The following is a 20,630-nucleotide window of genomic DNA, read 5'->3' as shown; positions in this document are numbered from 1 at the left end:
AAATACCTGCTCCTTCCCTAAAGCGCACGTGGGGCCCAGCACCAGACAGGCTCCCAGGCTCCAAAGGCCACGAAGACAGTTTTCTGACACAAATTTCTTTAAAAATGTGAAGGTGATTCATGAAAGTTGGAAACAGAATCTCAATTATTTGCGGGCCTTTAAAAAAAAAAATCTGGTCTTGAATGGAGTCCCCCAGCCTCAGGTGTGGAGGATGCCATTGGGATCGGAGGCTCAGCCGGTGGCTCTTAGGGAGGAGAGGAGGGCGGCATCCTGCTCTCTCAGAGCCAGCCTGTCTGCATCCTCTTCCAGCCTCTCGGTCCCCACAGACCCCAGTGCCTGACCCCGGTCCCCTTCCCCGACGTCCAGAGCAAAGCAACATCTCATGGGCCTGGTTTGGCCATTCCCACCTTGCCGAGTCCTGTCGCCCAGAAGCCCTGACCTCCCCAGCCCGCCTGCCCCCCAAGATGCTGCAGGGCCCGCTGACCGAGGATGCGGGTTTATTGCTTCCCATTAGCTGGACCTCTGACAGCCTCTGAGCGCCGCAGCCTGACACAGGCCCAGAGCCAGCTTGGAAAGGTCAGGCCCCAGGAGAGGGCACCGGCCAGAGGCTGTCTGAGGCGGGCCTGTCACAGAACCCCCACTGAGGTGGCATCAGACACCACGGACTTATTTATTCCACTTTAATCTGACAGCCTGCACATTTCTCGTTGCTTCTGTTGAATACATTGAGAGGTTCCTATCTGCTCTCTCTTTAGAGGCTGCAAATGCTGGCTGCCCCAGAGGTGCTCAACGGGCACGGCTCTCGTCCGCAGCCCTGTCCAGGGTTGGCTGACTGTGCACTTGGCACGGGGAGGCCAGAGGGCAGGAGCCGCAGGGCCCAGGCGCCGGGCCTGACCCACCCCACGCCTGCTGGGGTCACCTGGTCACCTGGACCACACTCCTTAGCCTCTTCGGGCCTCGGCTTAGCTACCTTAAATGAGAATAACCATTGCCCTAATGATGTTTCATGACTGTCGTCAGGCTAATTATGTGAGGTCTCCTTATAAAGAGACAAAATCACTTTCCACGGAGAGAATAAAGCATATTCATGACAGCAGACATATTAATAATAATTTGGATGCAAATCATTTCAGGTGTTGGTCTGTCTTCCCCGGGCTGCAGAGTCTACGGCTACAGCTCCTTCCTGAGCCAGGACAGCATGGCTTACACACTCTAGCATCGCCCCCAAGTCCTAGGCAACTCACCCGATTGACCCTGTCACCTCAGGAGGGCTCTGGGACAGGGTGGGGGTCTCCATGAGTACGTGGCTGAGTCGCAGGTGTCCTGTCCAGGAACTGGAAGCACTCGGGGTCCTGGATGCTGCCCACAGAGCCCACAGCTCAGAGGAGGCCTGGGAGGGCGGCTTCTGGGTGGGATGAGGGGTAGCCACTCCCCTCACCCCCTCGAGTATGTGTGCAAAGTAGCCCTGGATCCCTATGTGCAAAAGCCAGACTTTCTCCGCCTCCCCTCCGGGTCCGAGTGGGGCCAGAGAGCAGCAGCAGATTCCTCTGGGACCTATCTTTAGAGTCAGAATGCTTTTCTGCCCAGAAGCCACAGGGCCACAGTCAAGACCTCTCTGTTCCTTGAGGCTCATCGAGAGTCATCCTCTAGTGACAAGAGTCATGCCCCATAGTGATAACCATAGTGATAACAGTAACGTGTGGACAGCACATTTCAATTTGGAGAACTCCATCACAGTCTCTACCCCCCAGTGATGGAGATAGGATAGAATAGATCTCATCGCCCAATGACATGTGTGCAAAGCAGACACTGAACTGTTAAGATACCTGCCAAAGGTCATGTGACTGGTGCTCGAACCCAGGAAGACCTGGGTTCTTCCGACCTGAGCCCCTGCGCTGGGGAGCCAGCGGTGGTATCCTCAGCTGGCACAGTGAGCAGCTGTTTCCATCTGGCTAGCATCCCAGGACCCAGTGAAGGAGAAGGGTCCGCAGGGCTAACACAGTAGCCCAAGGGGGCCTTGGGAAAGGAATAATAGTACTAGAATTCCCAGGAGCCAGAGGGATGTCCGTCCAGTGAGCCAAAGGTCCTCCTGCCACCAGAACTGGGTCTTCCTTCTCTTCCTGGTCATCTGTCCAAACAGCGATTGTCTGAAGAGTCTGAAGGACAAACAGACTCTGAAGTGCAGGAACTGAGGGGCCTGGGTGACTGTCTGCTGGTGACTGTCCTGCTGCCCATCAGGGCTGACATGGGACCCTCGAGGCAGCTCCTGGAGGAGGCAGCAAAGGGCTAAACTTGCAGCCCAGACTGGCTGGCTTGGGGTCCCCGAGAGCTGGGGGCTGCCTTCTCTGCTCCCCCCTCCAAAGACTCGGCTCTCACTGCTCACATCCTTTGCCACCGTCAGCCAGAGCTCTGAAAGATCCACATCCCTAACCTCAGAATGACTGTCTCCATTTCCAAAGGAGTGAGGAAATTCGCAAATCAGAGAAATCACTATAGCTTGGGCCATTTTGGAAAAGACTAGCAAACCACAGAGGGACAACAATATTTTGCGGAGTGATTTTGGAGCACCTTCTTCCTAGGAGTTGGGGCAGTGGGTTAGAAGGAGCAGTGCGTCCATGGTACCCAGAGGCCTGGACTCCTGGTCGGGCTGCTTGCCACCTGAGGCCCCGGACTAGCTACTGAACCCGCTGCCATGGGAGTCCCCCCCTCGCTGCTGAGATTTCCTGGGGGGCCACCGTGGAAAAGCTCTCAGCACACAGACCCTTCATGTCACCATTCCCCCTCTCCTCGCGGCCTTTCAGTAGTACATCTACCAGACTATCTCCTTATCATCCTTCCTGGATGCCAGCAATTCTCCTGCCACTTGGACACACCACCCCCCTCGTTCTAAAACCCATGGCAACAACCCCAGGGTATGTCACTGATGGGGGAGGACCGGTGAGCACAGCAGGCAGCTTGCCCAATACTCTGTGGGGGTTTCTCTGCGGCTGGTGTGTGCACCCCAACCCCTCCCAGGGACCCCAGCACCACGTGGGCCTTGCCTAGCTGTGAGTGTTCACCAGGATGCTCTCCTGCTACTGACTTCATGGTATTTCTCTTCTCATGAGAGTCATTTATAAATAGTGGGCACTTCCTGGGGCCTATTTAGTGTTAACACATCAGAAACGGCAGCGCCTCTGTTATCTGTGGCTCAAGTGGCTGGACCAGAAGGGAGCTATGGAATCACCTACCCAGGTGATCCCAACCCCAAGCCTCTCCTCACTGAAGAAGCAGTGATGCCCCAGGCCCTGGCAGCTGTAACCGCTAGGTTTCCTAGTGCTGATATGAATGGGGTGCTAGCCGGTCCCCTCTGCAGCTGGCCCAAGCTGCGGAAACCTACAGACAGGCGAGGTACAGGGTCAGAAGACAGTCCCTATGCCGCCACTTGCTATGCAAGTGCCCTCCAGTCCTCTGACCTCCCCGAGCCTCAGTCTCCTCCTCAGGAAGATGGGCACATCAACAGGGACGGAGGAGGGTCAGCCAATATCCAAGTGCTATAGAAATCAAAGGGTAAGGGATATTTGGGATCTTGTGCCCCACACCAGTCTTCAGGTCCCTACCCAATCGCCAGCCCTTCTCCCTTAGCCTGGAACATGAAGCATCTGCAGACCTGACCCCAAAGACATTCGCCTCTGCTGCGCAGTGGAAGGTAACTGACACCCTGCTGTCCCTGTCCACCCTGTGCATCCAGGTTACACCAGCCATATTTCATTTTTAACCCCCCTCGTAACCCTTTCCCTGATGCCCCTCTGGTTCCCACCCCCTCCAGCACCAGAGTTGTGCTTTATCTCCAGTGAGCTTAATGCTTCCTGATAAGACCTGCTAATCCTCCCTGTTCCACTTCTCTAAGATGGAGAAGATTAGAGGCAAAAGGTTAGGCCAGCTCCCCTTCAAGGGCACTCAGGACTCTCATGAGGGAAGTGGATTCCGTTTCCCATCTGATGCTCTAGATTGGGAGTCCCAGACACTTCTGGTGAAGAGCAGCTCTAGCTCTTTCCAGATCATGAGTCCCCCATGTCAGGGATGTAATGGGAATGGGGGATGGGCATTGATGCAAGTGGCTTGGGGGCTCATCAGATGTCTAAAAGAGGCATCTCTATGACCGATGAGGGCCACACTCAAAGCTCTAGTGAACATGCAGGCAGCATGCAGTGATGAACACGAAGGGAAGTGCTAGCTTTGGGGGAAATGACCCTAAGGGGTGAGGTACTAAAGCACCCACGGTCCTGAGATTCAGGCCAGCAGTCACTGATGCAGGTGAACAACGCTATGACACAGTCTCTATGTTACCTCTCCTTGGGCAGGCCCTGAGTGCCACCTGGTCACAGGTGACGGGAAAGTGAGGCTTCGGTGTTTGCTGGACACTGCTCCTGATGCAGTCACCGCATGGGGGCAGAGCAAGTGATAAGACGGAAGCCCGGTGCTGAGGAGCAGTGGAGCTGCTGGGACAACACAGAACGGAACGACACAAAAGCACAGCAGCGTTAAACTGCATGTATGCTGAGCAACAGCAGGTTTGTCTAGAGTTCAAGGGCTTGGTCTGGTTAGCCCAAGGTGTAATAATGAAAAGTTGACTTTGAGGGGCACCTGGGTGATGCAGTTGGTTAAGCATCTGTCTGACTCTTGGTTTTAGGTCATGATCTCAGGGTTATGAGGTCGAAATTGAGCCCCAAACTGGGCTCCACGCTCAGCGCCAAGTCTGCTCCGGAATCTCTCTTTCCCTCCCTCCCTGTGTACTCTCTCTAATAAAAAAACTAAATCTTAAAAAAAGAAAAAAAGCTGATTTTGAAGCGAGACATGATTTGTTGCAGATGACCTCTGATTTGAGGTCTGAAAAAATGGCTCATTAATTTCTTTCGGAATGTTTATGGAGTATCTGCTAGGATAATATCTGTTGGGAGCTAAGCATTATTCATAGAGAATAAAATAGATATAATATCTGCTTTCATGGGGCTTATAGTCTAGTAGAAGGGTCAGGTGTTAAATAAATGTGCCATTATGTTCTTATGAACTGTAACAAGTAAAAGAATAGTGTCTCGCTCAAGAGAACAAAAGGACCCTAATTTAAACTGTGAAATTCAGGTGGCCTCTGAGGAGCTAATGGTTTAGACCTGAATAAGAAGCAGGAATGTGCTAGAAAAGACTGGGCAAGAAGAGCATTTCAGATTAAGCGGCACAAGGAAAAGTTCTGAATTGGGATGAAGCTGTTTTGTTTGTTTGTTTTTATGAAATAGAAACTCGCTAACATGGCTTAAGGATAGAAATTCAGAGATTGGGAAGAGGCCTTTCCATTGCCCCTTGATTACAATGGAAGACTCAGTAAAAGAGTTCAACCAAGAAAGTGATGACATTTATGTTCTTAAAATATCACTTGGCCGCCGTGTGGGGAAGAGACTGGAGGGAGGGCAAAAATGAAGGTGGGAGGTTTGGCTAGAGATCCTCTGTTGGAGCAGGTGGCAGTTGATGGTGACCTGTCCTGGGAGGGTACGAGTGGATGCAGACTGGTGGACGGATTACAGAGCTGTCTTGGAGATGGGACCAGCAGGGTCTGAGGATGAACTGGACTCATGGGAAAATACCTAGCATGACACACAGATGTTTCAGCCTGAGCTGCTAGGGGGGCTGGAGGTGTTCTTTTTACCAAGATGGGGAAAGAAGGGCGGAGATGCAGATTTGGGGAGGGAGCTGTCATGGCAATCAAGAGTTCCGGTTTGGATATGGTAAGCTTGAGATGTCTTTGCGACAGCCAAGTGGAAACTGTGCACAGATGCACACACCCCTCTACCGCAGGTGACCGCACATCACACAGAGCCTCTACTGCCACTGGGATGGATAAAATTACCCAGGGAGAGGATCAGATGAGTAACGTCCTGATGAACTGTACTCCGAGGTAAGGCAGAGAAACAGCTAGAAGAATAGCACGAGGCTAAAAGATGGGAGTGATTCAAGATGGAAGAAGCTGTCGGTTCTGTGGAAGACTGCTGAAAGAGTAAGTGTCTCTCAAAAGCATCTGCTGGATTGGTAACATGGAAATCACAAACTGAGCCAGAACAATTCTGGAATGGATAGAAACCAGCGTGGACTGGACTGAACAGGCAACAAAGGTGGGTAAGTAGAGTCAAATCCTCATTACCATTCGCTCTGAAGGAGGAGTAGAGACAGGCAGGAGTGAGCTCTGACTTCCTCAAGTTTCACTCAGGCCAAGGTTGTCCCAGCCCTGGGTTGACCACAATCTCCTTATAGTTCCAGAAGATGATGTACGTGGGCTGGCGTGGAGAGGAGCTTTAGCCATTGCCATTCTACCCCTGACCCCAGCTTCACCTCATTCATCTTGACACATGAACCCCATTCTTTGTTCAAACCTCTCGGGTGGCATGCTGTAGCACTCCGAAGTGTCCCATCACAGAGGTTTACGTCTCTGTTGAAACACCCCCGCACGCCCCAGAGGTATGAATAAAGTATCAAGAGCCTCTCGACACTGTCTGGTTCAGGAGACCTGATCTCAGCCTTCCCTTCTCTTTGTCCTAGTCCTTTCCCAACAGACCCTGGCCCGCTTTCGGACCTCATCTCCCACTGCTCTCCTACTTGAAAGCTCCACAAGGCCTACCTACGCTCTCTTATAACACCTTATATTTTCCTGCCTCCTTATATTTGCTGTTCTTTCCCCTCTGGAACTAGTCCCCCTCGCTGTCTTGCTGAACCTTATCCAATCCTCACATCCAGCTCCAGGCCTTCTGCCTCTAGAAAACCCCACCTTCCTGCCCCTGTTCCTCCTCCTCGCCCCCCTCCCCCCTCCTTCAGTCTCTCCAGCAATCTCTCCTACACCACTTTGGGAGCAATGGCTTGTTCTGCACGTGTCCTTCCTCCCTACACTGAGGAACACTGAAGCTGCCTGTTGGGTCCTTTGCTTTCTTTGCTGGCGCCCGTATCAGAGAGAGGCGCTTGATAAATATTTGTTTATTGATGGGATGACTGAAAGAAACCAGAGGCCCTTCATTCCTGAAAGATGAAGACTTGCATCACGGCTGCATCAGCGGGGTACACCAGGGCCAAAGGAGAAATAAGTAGATGACGTAAGTATTCGCCAGCCTGGGTTCTATGCAATCATATGAAGATGTTCCAGGTCACTTGAGTTCAAGTTCAAATTAAGCTCTGGCCATCATGGTCACCAACTATTTCAAATGCTCCTTCAGAAACCTACTCCTTCTTGGAAATGTTGAAACTTTAAACCACAAAAGCTCATGTTTTCTTTTAAACTTGTCACTAGAAGTTTATTGCCATTTTAAATTGTGGGTTTCCCCTGGCAGTCCCTTTTAAAATGTTAAAAAGGCAGCTTTCTAACCTATACTAGGGATCATTTCATGCTTCATGTAACAAGAGCATTGCAGCAGGATGAAAATTCAACTTGCAGTGGGTTCCCCCCCCCCCCCAACTCACGATACTGGCTAAAGTGGATAATAACTAACAGACTGTGATGACTTTTATGCACTATCACATCTCATTAAAAAGTCCGCTCTGGCTAAGTTTTCAGGGCATAAACATTTTTGTGGAAATTGGTTCAATCAAATTTGGGTTCCAAGGTATCCTTAAACATAGAAATTGTTGCAACCATGAAGACAGGTGGACTCTGGACACAGATCTACAATAAAAGCTTCATGATTTCTTGGGCACTATTTTGCTTCTCTGCATCAGTATGAACACCAAGAATCTTAAAATACAGATAGTGGCAGTTTTTTTTTATTTTTTTTTTTAATTTTTTTTAATTTTTACTTACCCATGATAGTCACAGAGAGAGAGAGAGAGAGAGGCAGAGACACAGGCAGAGGGAGAAGCAGGCTCCATGCACCGGGAGCCCGATGTGGGATTCGATCCCGGGTCTCCAGGATCGCGCCCCGGGCCAAAGGCAGGCACCAAACCGCTGCGCCACCCAGGGATCCCAGATAGTGGCAGTTTAAAAGCAAACCTCTTTTCCAAGCCCCAAAGGCAAGAATTCAGTCAGAGAGCAAGTGCCCCTCAGATCCAACACCAGTTCATGCCCATTAAAGTTGGTTCCGCTGTGGACACACTCACCCACAGATTTAAGGAAGTTCAACTACTGTGTCTGTTTGATTCTCAGCTTGGCTTTTAACTGAGGTAGAATAAATTTTCTTTTACGGAAAGAAATGATCTATGTATTTGTTTTTGACTTACTGATTCACAAGGGACACGAAGCAACATTGAGGCCTGGCTGTTTCTGCTAGGTCCCTCCCAGCATCCTCTGCAGGGTCCCCACCCTGACCCACCCAGGCGAGGTGCAAGCGGCCACCAGGGCCAGGGCAGGGAGACAAAAGGGAAGGCTTTTGCCTGGTCTGGGGCTTTCTCCGGACTCCATGGGAAATAATGGGTTTGTAAAAGACAGCTTTGAGAGTCCCATGTGTGCAGATGTAATCATCCTTTGGAGGGTGTGTCTGTTTTTTAAACGGCATGATTCACCCAAAATAACATGTCCCCCATTTCTTACAATCAGCTGTCTTCCAGAAAGATAACACAGCAAACAGTCACATAGGAAGCAACTAGGCTCTCACACATCTTCACTGGGAAAGAGCTTTCTCCTGCACTGAGCTTTTTTTATGCTTGAAGAGGAAAGTTCCAACTCCTTTAGGGGGAAGTGGGGGGGGGGGGACAAGGACAAAACAACCTGTCAAGATTTCTTTTAGCACCTATGACTAGTGTTAACTTACATGCTCACAGAGTGCAATAAAAAGCGTGCAAAACTGCCATTAAAAAGATACTTTGGCCTTTCGAAAGAGAAACTCCCTTGCCCCATATATTCAACGGATGAACCTTGGGAGCTCTAGAGTCTTCCGTTAATAAATGAAATGAGGCCGGATTTCCAGAAATGGGTTTCCTCTATAGGCTGTGGGCTAATTAGGGTGCTCTAGATCAACGCTAACCCAGGGAGAACGCAGCGCCCCCCCCCCCCCCAAACCTTTTAGCCACTGTAGTCGCCGACTGCTGAGAGTGGGCTTCTGCAAGGAGGGTGGCAGGGAGTTTAAAAAAGAAAAAAAAAAAGTGAGTAACTAAAAAGTCCTGGAAGGGACAGGCTGCGGGCTCCGGGTCGCCGAGATGCCGGGTCTCCCCGCAGCCGCCCAGCCCCGCGCGCACCGAGCGGCGCTGCTGAAAGAAGTTGGAGAGCTCCCAGCTCGCCGCCTGGACTCGCCGGGGGGGCGCGCCGGGGAATCCCTCCCAGCGCCGCAGCTCGTAAAGTTCTGGAGCGAGTGAGGACCCCGGACAGCCAGGAGACGCGTACTTCCCCGGAGCACAAGGAAAACCCCGCGCGGCGCCAGCCCCCAGGCCGCGCGCGCACAAGGTGCCTTCGCGCTCCCCACCGCCGCGCGCTCGGCCAGAGGGCGCCGGGCCAGGGAGCGGCTCCGCCGGGTGCGCGGCTCCGAAAGGAAGCGCCTGCAGGCTCCCCGGCCTGGGGACCCGGACAGAACCAGCAAGTCCCGCCCGGATGCCCGGGGCCGTCTCCCGCGAGCCCTCCGGGGCTTCTCCAAAGGACGCACGGCACCAGCCCGTGCGCCCCCGGCACTCCGCTGCGCTCCTCTCTCCGCAGTCACCCCGCACTCGCCCCCGGCAGCCCCATCAAGCCCAGACGGCGCCCCGAAACCTCGCAGCGCTCGCCAGCCGCCCCCACGCCCGTGTCTCGAGCCCTCCCCGCCGCGCTCTCGCCGCCGCGCACCGTCCTCCTCGCGTTCACGGGGAGTCGGGAGCAAACCACGAGAAGATGCCTTCGCGAGGAGCCTCCCTACACCCGCCCTGTCACTGAAACAAAAGCGCAGGGAGGAGGGAAGTGGAAGAGGAGGCGGGAGGAAGGTTTAGAAAGAGGATGGGGCGAGCGCTAGGAAGGAGCCGGGGAGGAGGAGGGTCGCGGTGGGGAGGAGACGCGGGGCCAGGGCCGGGGACCCCGCTCCGGCTCCGCGCCGCCGGTCGCTTACATGCCCAGGTCGCTGTAGGTGTTGAAGAACTCCATCTGGTTGCACGCCTGGATCCAGCCCACCACCCAGGTCTCGTGGCGGGGGATGGGGGGCATGACCACGCGGGCCGAGGCTTTGAAGTAGGGGGTCTTGTAGCGCAGGACGATGGGCGAGGTCTCCTCGATGCGCGTGGGGCACTGGTCGATGGTGGCGCACACATCGTACACCACGATGTTCTCGCGCCGGATCCGCGCCTTGCAGGTGATGCTTTGGATACAGCCCATCCTGCCGCCCGGCGCCGGCGCGGCGCGGCGTGGGGCAGCGCGGGGGCCCGCGCGGGCGGCCGGGGGCGCCCGTCACGCCGCTCCCGGGCCGGCTCAGCTCGCGCCTGGGAGCCGGGCGCCGCCGCCGCCGCCGCCGCCGCCGCCGGGCATCCTCCGGGGAAGCCCCCTCCTCCGGCCGCCGCGCGGGGTCCCCGCCGCCCGCCGCCCGCCCACGCCCGCCCCCTCTCTCGGGCAGGGCGCGCCGAGCGTGCGCTCCTAGGAGGCGGCGGGCGCCCCCGCCGAGGGCAGAGCGGGCAGCGGCGCTGCGCGGAGCGGAGCCCACCCGGGGCCGGAGCCCCCCGCCCCTCGCCGGGGAGGAGGCGGCGGCGGCATGGAGCCGGGGGAGGGCGGCGGCGGCGGCGGCGGCGACGGCGCCCGGTCGGTCTGCCTCCGCGGCGGCAGCAGCAGCAGCAGCAGCAGCCGCCGCCGCCGCCGCCGCTGCATGAACCTCTGCACCGCGGCTGCCCCCCGCGTGCAGCGCACCCAGCGGCGGGCGAGCGGGCGGCCCGAGCGGCAGGCGGAGGCGGCGGCGGAGACCCGCGCGGCCGCCGGCCCCGCCCCGCACTCCCGGGCCCGGCCGCCGCGGGCCGGTGGGGGCGCCAGGGGGCCGCGGCCGCGGGAGGAGGGCCCCGCGGGCCGGGCGGCCCGGGACGCGGTCCGCGGAGGGCGCTGGCCGAACGCCAGGAGTTTTGTCCCTCTCCGGCTGCCGTCCGGGCGGCGGGGGGGGGGGGGCGGTGCAAGGGTGGGGGTGTTTAAAGGGCCGCGGGCGCCGGGGTGCGGCCCTGCACGTGGGGAGGCGCGGCGCGGGGCGGGGCTGCGCGGGGTCGGGGAGGGCGGCCGCGTCTCGGGCAGGCCGGGCGCTAGTCACGTGGCTTGTGGGGTTAGAGTTAGGCTCCCCTGCTACCCTGTCTTGAGGAAGCCTCCAGCGGTGGCTCGGAATGCGCCGGATCTGCTGTGGGAGCTTTTCCTGCAAGCGCCCTACCCCTACGTAGGGAGGGTGCCCAGAGAACACCCCCACCCCACCCCGCCCCACGTCACCGAAATGTCAGGAGTTTTGGTTGTGGCCCCCCCAGCTCAGCTTTTACTCCTCGCCTACCTTCATCCAGATCCTCTCCTTCTTAGAAAATGCTCTTTCAGCAGAATCCCACACACCGGGGAGTCAGAGCCGAGGTGGGCTTACCCCCCCCCCCCCCCAACAGGGAGCTGCGTCCTGCAGGAGGGCTGTGCATGAACAGGGAGCTGCGTCCTGCAGGAGGGCTGTGCATGAACAGGGAGCTGCGTCCTGCAGGAGGGCTGTGCATGAACAGGGAGCTGCGTCCTGCAGGAGGGCTGTGCATGACCGGCTAGCTGCATTAGAATGCTAGCCCCCACCGCCCCCCCCCCATGTCACCCAAGGTAACCTGTGACCTGCTAAGTATCAGGGGAACTGGAGAATATTCAGTGGAACCAGGCTGGACTGAGGTGGGCCCTTGACGGGATGAGCACTGGGTGTTATTCTCTATGTTGGCAAATTGAACACCAATGAAAAATAAATTTATAAAAAAATAAAATAAAAAGTAACCGCTTAACTGAACTCCAATAAAAATTTTTTAAAAAAAGACTAGATTACTAGAATGACAATACTGCAAAAAACAAAAACAAAAAAATAAAACAAAACAGCAAAACGGTAACCGCTTAATGATGCAAGCCCGGGACACCGGTTTGTAGTAAGCCACCTTCCTCGTAGGAAGCCTGGGATCTCCGGGGCCCAGTCTGGTCTTTGCTTCTCCAGAGCACAGGGTGTCGGGGCTGACCAGCCTGTTGTCTGTGAATGAATGAAGGAGTAAAGAAAGAACAGCCTCACTGTCACTCCTGCAGAAACTGCCACCATAGATACTGGATGTTGTGTACAGTATGACCCAAGTCATGTGTCTGATATTGCCGTCTAATGTACCAAACAGAAAGGTTTTTTAACAAAGGCCCTTTACGGGGCATCTTTTTACATTTAAAAGCCAATAGGTTTTCTTTAAGTATTTCTTCTGTGATCATTGAACATTTGCAGGATCCGGTGCCCAAGTGAGAAACACTCCAACTAACAGGCTGCAGGAGGCTGACTACAGCTAGTCTTCAGCCAGGACAGATGTGATGAGTAATTTAAAAATCGGTTGAGATAAAAGCATTCTTCATCCTTGTTTTAACTTCTCTGGCACCTTGATTCACTTTATAGTTAACCAAAAAGCAGTTTTTGCCCTTTGATGATATGCTTCTGTCATTTTACCACAGAGCTACAGATCTCCGTCACTGGTCCTTTTATTCAGGAAACACTCACTCACGGACTTCCTGGCAGGAGCCAAGCATTGTGCTACGACGTACTAGGATTCAGAGATGAGCAGGAGTCACGGATCACTGAAGACAAACCTGTTCACAAGTTGTTAGTGTAAACTGTGACACATACTTCGATAGCGGTGTGTATCCAGGACTGGGGGAGGCCAGATAGGCAGCCACTGAGAGACACACACGTACGTGGCTCTCTCGGAGTACTGACGTTTGAATTGGATGCTGAAGGTACTGAAAGAGGCTCTCCAGGGAAAGGAGAGTGTTCGGGCAGTGTAAGACAAGAGTCTGGCAAATGCAAAATGCGTGGAGGTATGAAAGACCGTGGCGTGTTCAGGTTGATAAACAGCTCACGGTCAAGGTGTTTCTCAGTGGTCTGTACAGACCGTGGGCATCTGAATCACTGGCCAGGAACCAGTTATTGACAGAACCTGTCTTGATCTTCAGGGGAAGCCGGAGAGTGCAAGATTTGCATTTTGAGAAAAATTACCTGGTATCGTTTTGGAGGACAGAGCAAGGACAGTTTAGAGGCAGGGGGTCAGGATATTGTGATGACCGTCACAATGCGCCTCGAGCTGGGGTGGTGCCATGGGGCTGGAGAGGCCTGGCTGCATTTGAGAGTCTTTTAAGAGGTAAAAATCTATTTACTTGGTAACTGATTAGATGTTGGGGAAAGAGTCTGGCCAACTCTGAATTTCCTGGCTTCAAATAAATACATTTGATTCTAATAGTCAAAACGAGACTGAATTGGAAGCAGATTGAGGTGGTGTGTTGGTATGCTAAGTTGGAGGTGCATGGAGGGTATTTTGGGGAGGGGGCCAGAGTTTGAGTTTCAGTGGTTTGAGGCCCCAGGAAATAGACTAAGAGAAAAGCACTCAATTGGGGGAATTAAGTTAATCATTGTTGGTTTGAATGACTCGTCAGGCTGTAGTGTTGTGGACAGGTAGCATCCTTCATCTTCTGGTAGCACATGCTGAGCCTCCATAAACAGGGCAGAGCAACAGCAGCCTTCTCCAAGTTATAGGAAAGCATATAGAGGAGAATATACCTTCTTTCCAAACTTAAAACAAGGCCTTGTTATAGCCAGTCAAGTGCTAGTAAAATATAACTCATTATTCATAGACCTGGACCCTTGACATTCTCAAAGGGTTCATCCATGACCTTCATGAGTCTCCAAAATCATGAATGTCACCATGACATATCATTTCCACTATCAAAAGCAGTAAAGTGTGAAAAATGTAAGGGATCCTCTTAGACTCTTAATGGTTCTATAAATATGGGACCAAGGTGATTTCTAAAGCGACTTAAATAAATTTTGCCATTAAAATAAACTCTTACTTCATTACATCTGGACCTTATTAACTCCACATTTCCCTGGCTCTGCAAAGAAAAAAGAAATGTTAGCCACAGTAGGAGAATTACTACACAGATGTCAAGGAGAAGAGAAGAGCTAAGCCGTGCGGTGACATGAATGCGAAGCATTGGGTGTGGTCCATTCACTAGCTAAGTGGCTGCAAGTGCACTCCACCACCCTGGCAGGCCATTCAAATTGTGTCTCAACAATTACCTCATGATGGGGACCTTTCAGACCACTCAGTGGAGACTGTTCATCCACGAGTATTCAGTCTGCAAAGGCCAATGGACTACTCCACGGAGCATGAATGCAAGTCCTCAAAGTGCTGCGAGGTCTCTACGCTGTTCCTCTTTCTTTCCCAAATTCCTCTCCCAAGGAAGAATTCCTCTTTCTTTCTCCCAAGTTCCTCTTTCTTTCCTGGTATAGTGAGAGTCCCTGCCCCATGAGCATCATTTACCTGCCTCTCTTAGCCCCTTTTGTGCCATTTCACAGTCGAATGCTCAGGCGGATCTCCTTCAGTGAAGCTGGTCACACCTCCAGAGTGACCAGCTTCACTGAAGGAGATCCGCCATGTCCTTGCCCAGCCTAGGGCCTGCCACCTAGGAGCTGCTCAACAAATGTTAGAATGATTAAAATTATTTTTTAATACGATAAAATATTATCTACCATAACTTAACTCTGAGCTCTGTCATCTTCCCTCCAGTGAGCATATATTTCTGTCCTAATTCTTCCTGCGTGGTACTTCTTTGTCTTTCCACTTTCCTCACCATCCACCTTCTCAGTGGAAAGCGATACCCTTTGTCTCTGAGCACTATACACCAGTTCATGGGTTATCCATTCTAGGCACCAAGAAAGGGAAAGACTTCACTGACAAGACGTTGATGACAATCATTCCTTGTGAATAAGCTCATTCGAGTTTACTCTCGGGGCACAGCACAAATGCTTCTTTGTATGTCATGCTTTTGATGGTCTTGTACATGACAGAGACCCTCAGTTCCCCCAAGTTAGAGCCCCAGAGCACACTCTCCGGGATGCTGGCCTCTGCACCTCCTCTACAGTCCACTCCCTCAGCCTCCGATGACCCCATGCTCAGAATTTCCAGAAGTGGGGCGATCTCTGACTTTATTTTTCCTACTGGTTGACTCATTACTTAATTTGTCAAGCGTGCTTTTTAGAAACTCTGGGTTACCAGGGCCTATTTTCGAGTTGACCTTGGCCAGAGTTTTCAGAAACTGTAGAACAGACAACCACAAGTTGTTGCCTCTGGAGCTGTAAAAAATGGGGATTAATTTCCACCTAGCTTAGATGTCCTGAAGACAGGCAAGAGGGTAAATGAATCCTCCAGGTGCAAGAGTTCAGAGTTAAAGAAACAACTCTGCTTTTTGGGTGTGAGCTCCAGCTTCCACCATTTCAAGTCAGAGTAACCAATTTCTCTTCCAGAGCAGGCTAAGCTTGACACGAGGTGGACCGTAGCCATGGACTCTTTGCAGAAGGCACTCAGCCCGAGATGCGACAGCTGCTTCACGTAGCCAATATCTATCAAGCCTTTCCCAACAGTATCACATTACCTTAGGCTACAAAGACTGTGAAGAAGGATGCCCTAGTTCCTCAGCCATCATGTTGGAGGTCACTGAAGCCTGTGTCTGCCATATTCAAAGTCTTTTTCTCGGTCCTTATCTGTAGGGTTTACTTCCCTTCTCTTTTTTTGATCTCACAACTCTCCTCCTAGCCTCTCAGACACCTCTTGCGTCCCTGTCTCCCCAAAGGTTTCTCCTCCTCTACATGAACTCACTCAGGGCATTTACCCATGCTGCTGGTTTTAACTATTATTTTCCATGGACGTCTTCCATGTTGGTCCCTCCAGCCCAAACATTTCCTCAATTCAAGGAGAGCGCATTCATCCATCTAGTAGTTTCCATTCAGAAGTACTGCCATCTTCTTTATCTCAGTGAATTGGCACCTCTCTCCCTGCAAGCCAGTGTCTCCTCCTGACTACCCCACTTCTGGCTGAAGGCTCTTCCCTCTCCAGCTTTGCTACTAGCATCCAACACATCAAGGGAAAAGCAAATTTTAATCATGATTCTCCCTATTGTAGAAACTTCCAGTGTCTTCTTGTTGCAGATTCACCAGGGGTCTCATGGGTTGGTGTTGAAGTGCTCCATGATGTCACCCCAAGCAGCATTTTGAGACTTCTTAGTCTCTGCTTCCAAAATACCCTAGGCCTCAGCCTGAGCAGATGACTTGCCATTCTCTCAACAGGGCTTCATCCTTTCCAAATCCCTATCTTTCTTTAAGCTCAGTCCTTGACTGCGTGTTCAAAGCCCACCCTGCTCCATGACGATGATAATGATGGCGGCAACCGTGTATGTCTCACTGAGTCCTTAGATGAGTCTGAGTTGGTGCGATCCTCCTCTATGGCTGGTGGTGCAAAGAGAGTAAGGGACTGCCCCCAGGTCAAACTAGTAAGTGGCTGGGCCGAGATTCAGATCTCTGCCTGCCCACACACTGTGACCCTCTGACTCATAGAAACTGTGAGCACTTCAGCCAGAAATGATCTTTTTCACCCCTGAACTCCTACGCAGAGCACACACTGGATACTGAGTAACTCACACATGAATGAACAGAATAACAAGATTTTAGAATGGCTTTATCAAAAGAGCAAAGGAGAAGGAAGAGTCAAGGAGAAATCTAAGATTATTAGACTAACTACTTAGAATGAAAACACCAAAAAAAAAAAAAAAAAAGAATGAAAACACCATTTTCCAAGTGGGTAACATGAGAAGAGGAAAAGGGGATAGTCTGGTGGGTTGGGGGCTATGGCAACCTTGACATCAGGGTATCCAAGTGTTCGAGTGGGGAAGTCACCGATGGAAGCGTCTTGTTTGAGTTGTCGTTTTAGAAACTATAGCTTAGTGTAATTCCTTCCTTCTCTCATTTCTCCCTCCCTCCCTTTCTCTGCATTACCTTCCCTCCTTTACTTTCTTCCAGAAATATCATTAAGCCTTTTCCTGGTGCCTGGTATTATGATGCTGCTTGGAGACAGTGAGGCATATGAGATCCTCCATCCTGTTCCTACTTTGTTCATAGCACTCACACTTTTAAAAATACTATTTACTTACATGCCTCTCCCATGACTACATTATCATCATCTTGAGTTTGTGTCTCCTATTTAATTCGACTTTGTCTCCTTGGTTGTAGGCACAGTGCCTGGTACATGGTAAATGCTCAAGTGATGTTGAGTAAAAGGTAGCCTGGTGAGGAGTAAGAGAAAGGGCATTTCAGGTTGAGACCAGTGCTTCTCAAATTATACATAGGCACCCCCTGAGGATCTTGATCAAATGCAGATTTGATTCAGTAGGTCTGGGTGGGCTTGAGACTCTGCATCTGTAGTGAGTTTCTAAGTCCTTGTTACTCAAAATGGGATCTGAGGACCCTCAGCATTGGCATCCAAGTTCATGAAGCATGATGGAAAGGATGGTGTTTAGGAGGCAGTGGGACATAGTACATCGGGATATGGGCATGGGGTTTGAGGAAGCCAGAGAGGGAAGCTGGGACCAGGGCCTGCAGCTCCCATGGTCTATATGAGGCTGAGGGAGGTACAGTGAAGCACTAACGCAGCTGGAGTCAGACATGCCTGGGTTCTAATCTCTGTTTAGACCAGAACTAGCTGCAAAATTTCAGTGTCCCTTAGCTTCATTTTCTGTGTCTATCAAATGGGATTAGAGAGAACACAATGTCTACTTCGTGGGGCTGCTGTGAACATTAATTAAATGTAAATCTCATGCAATGCTCAGTGCATGGTAGGTGTTCAGTAAATGGCAGTGAGCATTGGCACCATTCTAGAGGATGCCAGGGTCAACCTGCGCAGATGGATTAAACATAATCCCTGCCTGTAGGAACTTCAGGAGGGGACAGATCATCACTGTGGTTGGGCTCCTGGCTTTTTAGCCTCTCCATTTTCTGTTTTGGTTTCAAGACTGGAGGGGATAGGCCGTACATTGGTTGCACGCATGAGGGTACCCACTTGCAGGTAGACCCAGGCCAGTGAACACCCTCAGCAAAAGGCGTCACCTTCTCTGGATTTTTTCTGGATTCAGTCACATTTCTTCTAGACACCTTCCCCTCTCCTTCCTTCTTACCTCACCATTGGGTTATCTGCCAGGCACAGACTGATGTTGGATGAGGCATGTTTCATTCCTCCACATGGGTCCGAGTGTGGAGTTTTGATGTAGGGTGTTGGGGCAGCATCTCAGGGTCAGTGTGTATGGGCGGGTACTCTTCCCCAGGGCTGGCTGCCCCGCTCTCGCACTGCCGTGTGGAGGGCAGAACCACCGCTGGTTCCTCGTGGGCGCTAATGTTCTTCATCTCCACCACCTCCACCATCCACCCACAGTGTCTAGTGCGCAGGTCTCCAAAATGATCTCCACTGGAGCAGAGGAAGAAAATAATGGAATTTCTGTTTTCTGCTTTTCCTGTTAAAATTTCTATTTTTAAGAAGAGTTTATGTATGTATGTGTTTATTTATTTATTTATGTATTTGAGAGAGAGAAAGTGAGAGAGAGAGAGAGAGAGAGAGAGAGAGAGAAAGCACAGGAGGAGGAGCAAGGGGAAGGAACAACAGACTCTGCTCTGAGCACAGAGGCAGATGTGGAGCTCGATCTCATGACCTGATCTGAAATCAAAAGAAATCAAAAGTCAGACACTCTACCGACTGAGCCACCCAGGTGCCCCAAAATTTCTATTTTTGTGTGTGGTGTATTAATGGACCTATCAATCAGTGCCATGGTGCTCACATATACAAATGTATAAGTAAGTAAATAAGCAAACCTGCATGGCCATCATTGAACTAGACAATTGCAACTTCTAGCTGGTTTCCTGTCTCACTCAATCCCTTCTTTGACATTATACTGAGAATTCTCTTTCCAAAACACCCTTGTCCTTGTTCCCTGGCCTGTCCGAAGCCATTCGTCCATTTGTGTATTGTTTCATTCATTCATCCGTGGGCTGAGCAACAGCCATCAGGCAGGTATTGTACGCGGGAGACACAAAATACCGGGATGTGAGGCTCCTCCCTGGGGATGAAGAAGGCTTTGTAATTTGGCCCCTTCCTACCCTGTAGCATGATCTGCAGTTCTCCCCATCACATGGAGCCACATTGAGGCCTACATAGTTTCTACCCCACATCCCATAAAAGTGCCAGCTCCATGAGGACAAGGATCTTTACCTTTTTGTTCATTAATGTATCCCAAATGCTTACTGTGGTTCCCAGAATATAAACATCAAATGCATGAAGGCTCAGCATTTACCTTTTCTCTCACTTGGGTGCCATTCACGTAGCAAATGCATGAGTCCTTGGGACTCAACCTAAATGTCCAACCCCCTCAGCAGTGCTTGTGACCACCCAGGTCCAGCGAGGACTCACTGTTGTGCATTTGGACAGCCCCTCTACCGCTTCCTCACAGCCCTTCTCACAATAGGAGTTACTTAACCACTTCTGTGTTTATTTTATTATGATCTCTCCTCCTTGTTAGATTATAAACTCCATGAATGTGGGAACCATGTTTAATTTTATCGCTGTTTTCCCAGGCGTCAGAGCAGTATCTGACACATATGTGGCAGATTCACAAATCTTCATGGGATGAGTTGGGAGCCTCGTTTTGGTAACCTGCCCAGTATCCCAGTCCTTCTAGAGTTGCTGCCCTATGTCAGCAGTAGTCCCTCAGCCCCAGGGGTAGGAGAGGATCCCTGAACTCTGCCTTGATGACTGAACCTGGTACTTGCTCACAGACTTCCATCCTGCTCTCTGCTTTGTTACAGCTTTGCCTCCTCCCAGGATGCATGTGTCACTTCAGGAGCTTCTATCGTCCTGAGGTCAGGCCTTCCTGACACTGTGCTGTACCTGGAGGACCAGACATGTTTCTCTCAGCAATGTGGGATTTTTTTCTTTCTTTTTTTTTTAAGACTTTATTCATTCATTCATGAGAGACACACAGAGAGAGGCAGAGACATAGGCAGAAGCAGGCTCCCTGTAGGGAACCCGATGTGGGACCCAGGACCCCAGGATCACACCCTGAGCCAAAGGCAGACACTCAGCTACTGAGCCATCTAGGCGCTCCTTCTTTGGGATTTTCATGTTAAGCTCCAAGTCCTACCCCTCCTGGATTGCCCTATCCAATGTGAGGTGCAGACATGTGTCTAGAGATACAGCAGGAGGTGGTGAGGAGCTGGCATGAGGATCCCCAGGGAGTGACTGTGTAAGGAACTCTAGCGTGTGGTTGTGTTTACTCAGAAAATTCAACCTGGGCCTCAGTCCAGGCTAAATAAACACACACGAGGGCACACATTTCTGTGAGCATTTACCAGTGGAATGAGTACTTGTATTTATTACTGCTGGAAACTATTGATTTATGAATGGAAAGCAAGTCCAAATCACATTATAATAAAGGGAATGAGCAGTATAGGAAGAAAACAGTACAAAAAGGAAGGAGAAAGCCTGAGAATCTCTTTAAATTGGGTATTGTGTTTACTGGAATAGAAACTAATTCTATCTGTATCTCTCAGTAAGAACCACACACAGTGGAAGCAAAATAACATTAGTGTTTACACTTCCTGAGGCAGTTGGCAACACCCACAATCCTGTAGCAA

At 51.5% G+C, this 20,630-nt stretch overlaps 1 protein-coding gene across 2 annotated transcripts in view; it reads right to left on the bottom strand.

The window, feature by feature from the left end:
• The window catches only part of FAM78B (family with sequence similarity 78 member B), an 88,532-nt gene extending 78,209 nt beyond the window's left edge, over positions 1-10,323 (bottom strand). For both annotated transcript variants that reach the window (XM_038586212.1, XM_038586211.1), the window contains exon 1: positions 10,017-10,323. In XM_038586212.1, coding sequence (XP_038442140.1) covers positions 10,017-10,279 — 263 coding nt within the window. In that variant the 5' untranslated portion in view covers positions 10,280-10,323. The remainder of the gene's footprint in view (positions 1-10,016) is intronic.
• Between the last annotated feature and the right edge of the window lie 10,307 nt (positions 10,324-20,630).

The sequence above is a fragment of the Canis lupus genome, chromosome 38 (genome assembly GCF_011100685.1).
Source record: "Canis lupus familiaris isolate Mischka breed German Shepherd chromosome 38, alternate assembly UU_Cfam_GSD_1.0, whole genome shotgun sequence".
NCBI classification, from domain to species: Eukaryota; Metazoa; Chordata; class Mammalia; order Carnivora; family Canidae; genus Canis; species Canis lupus.
This window is presented reverse-complemented; position numbering and strand designations above follow the sequence as displayed.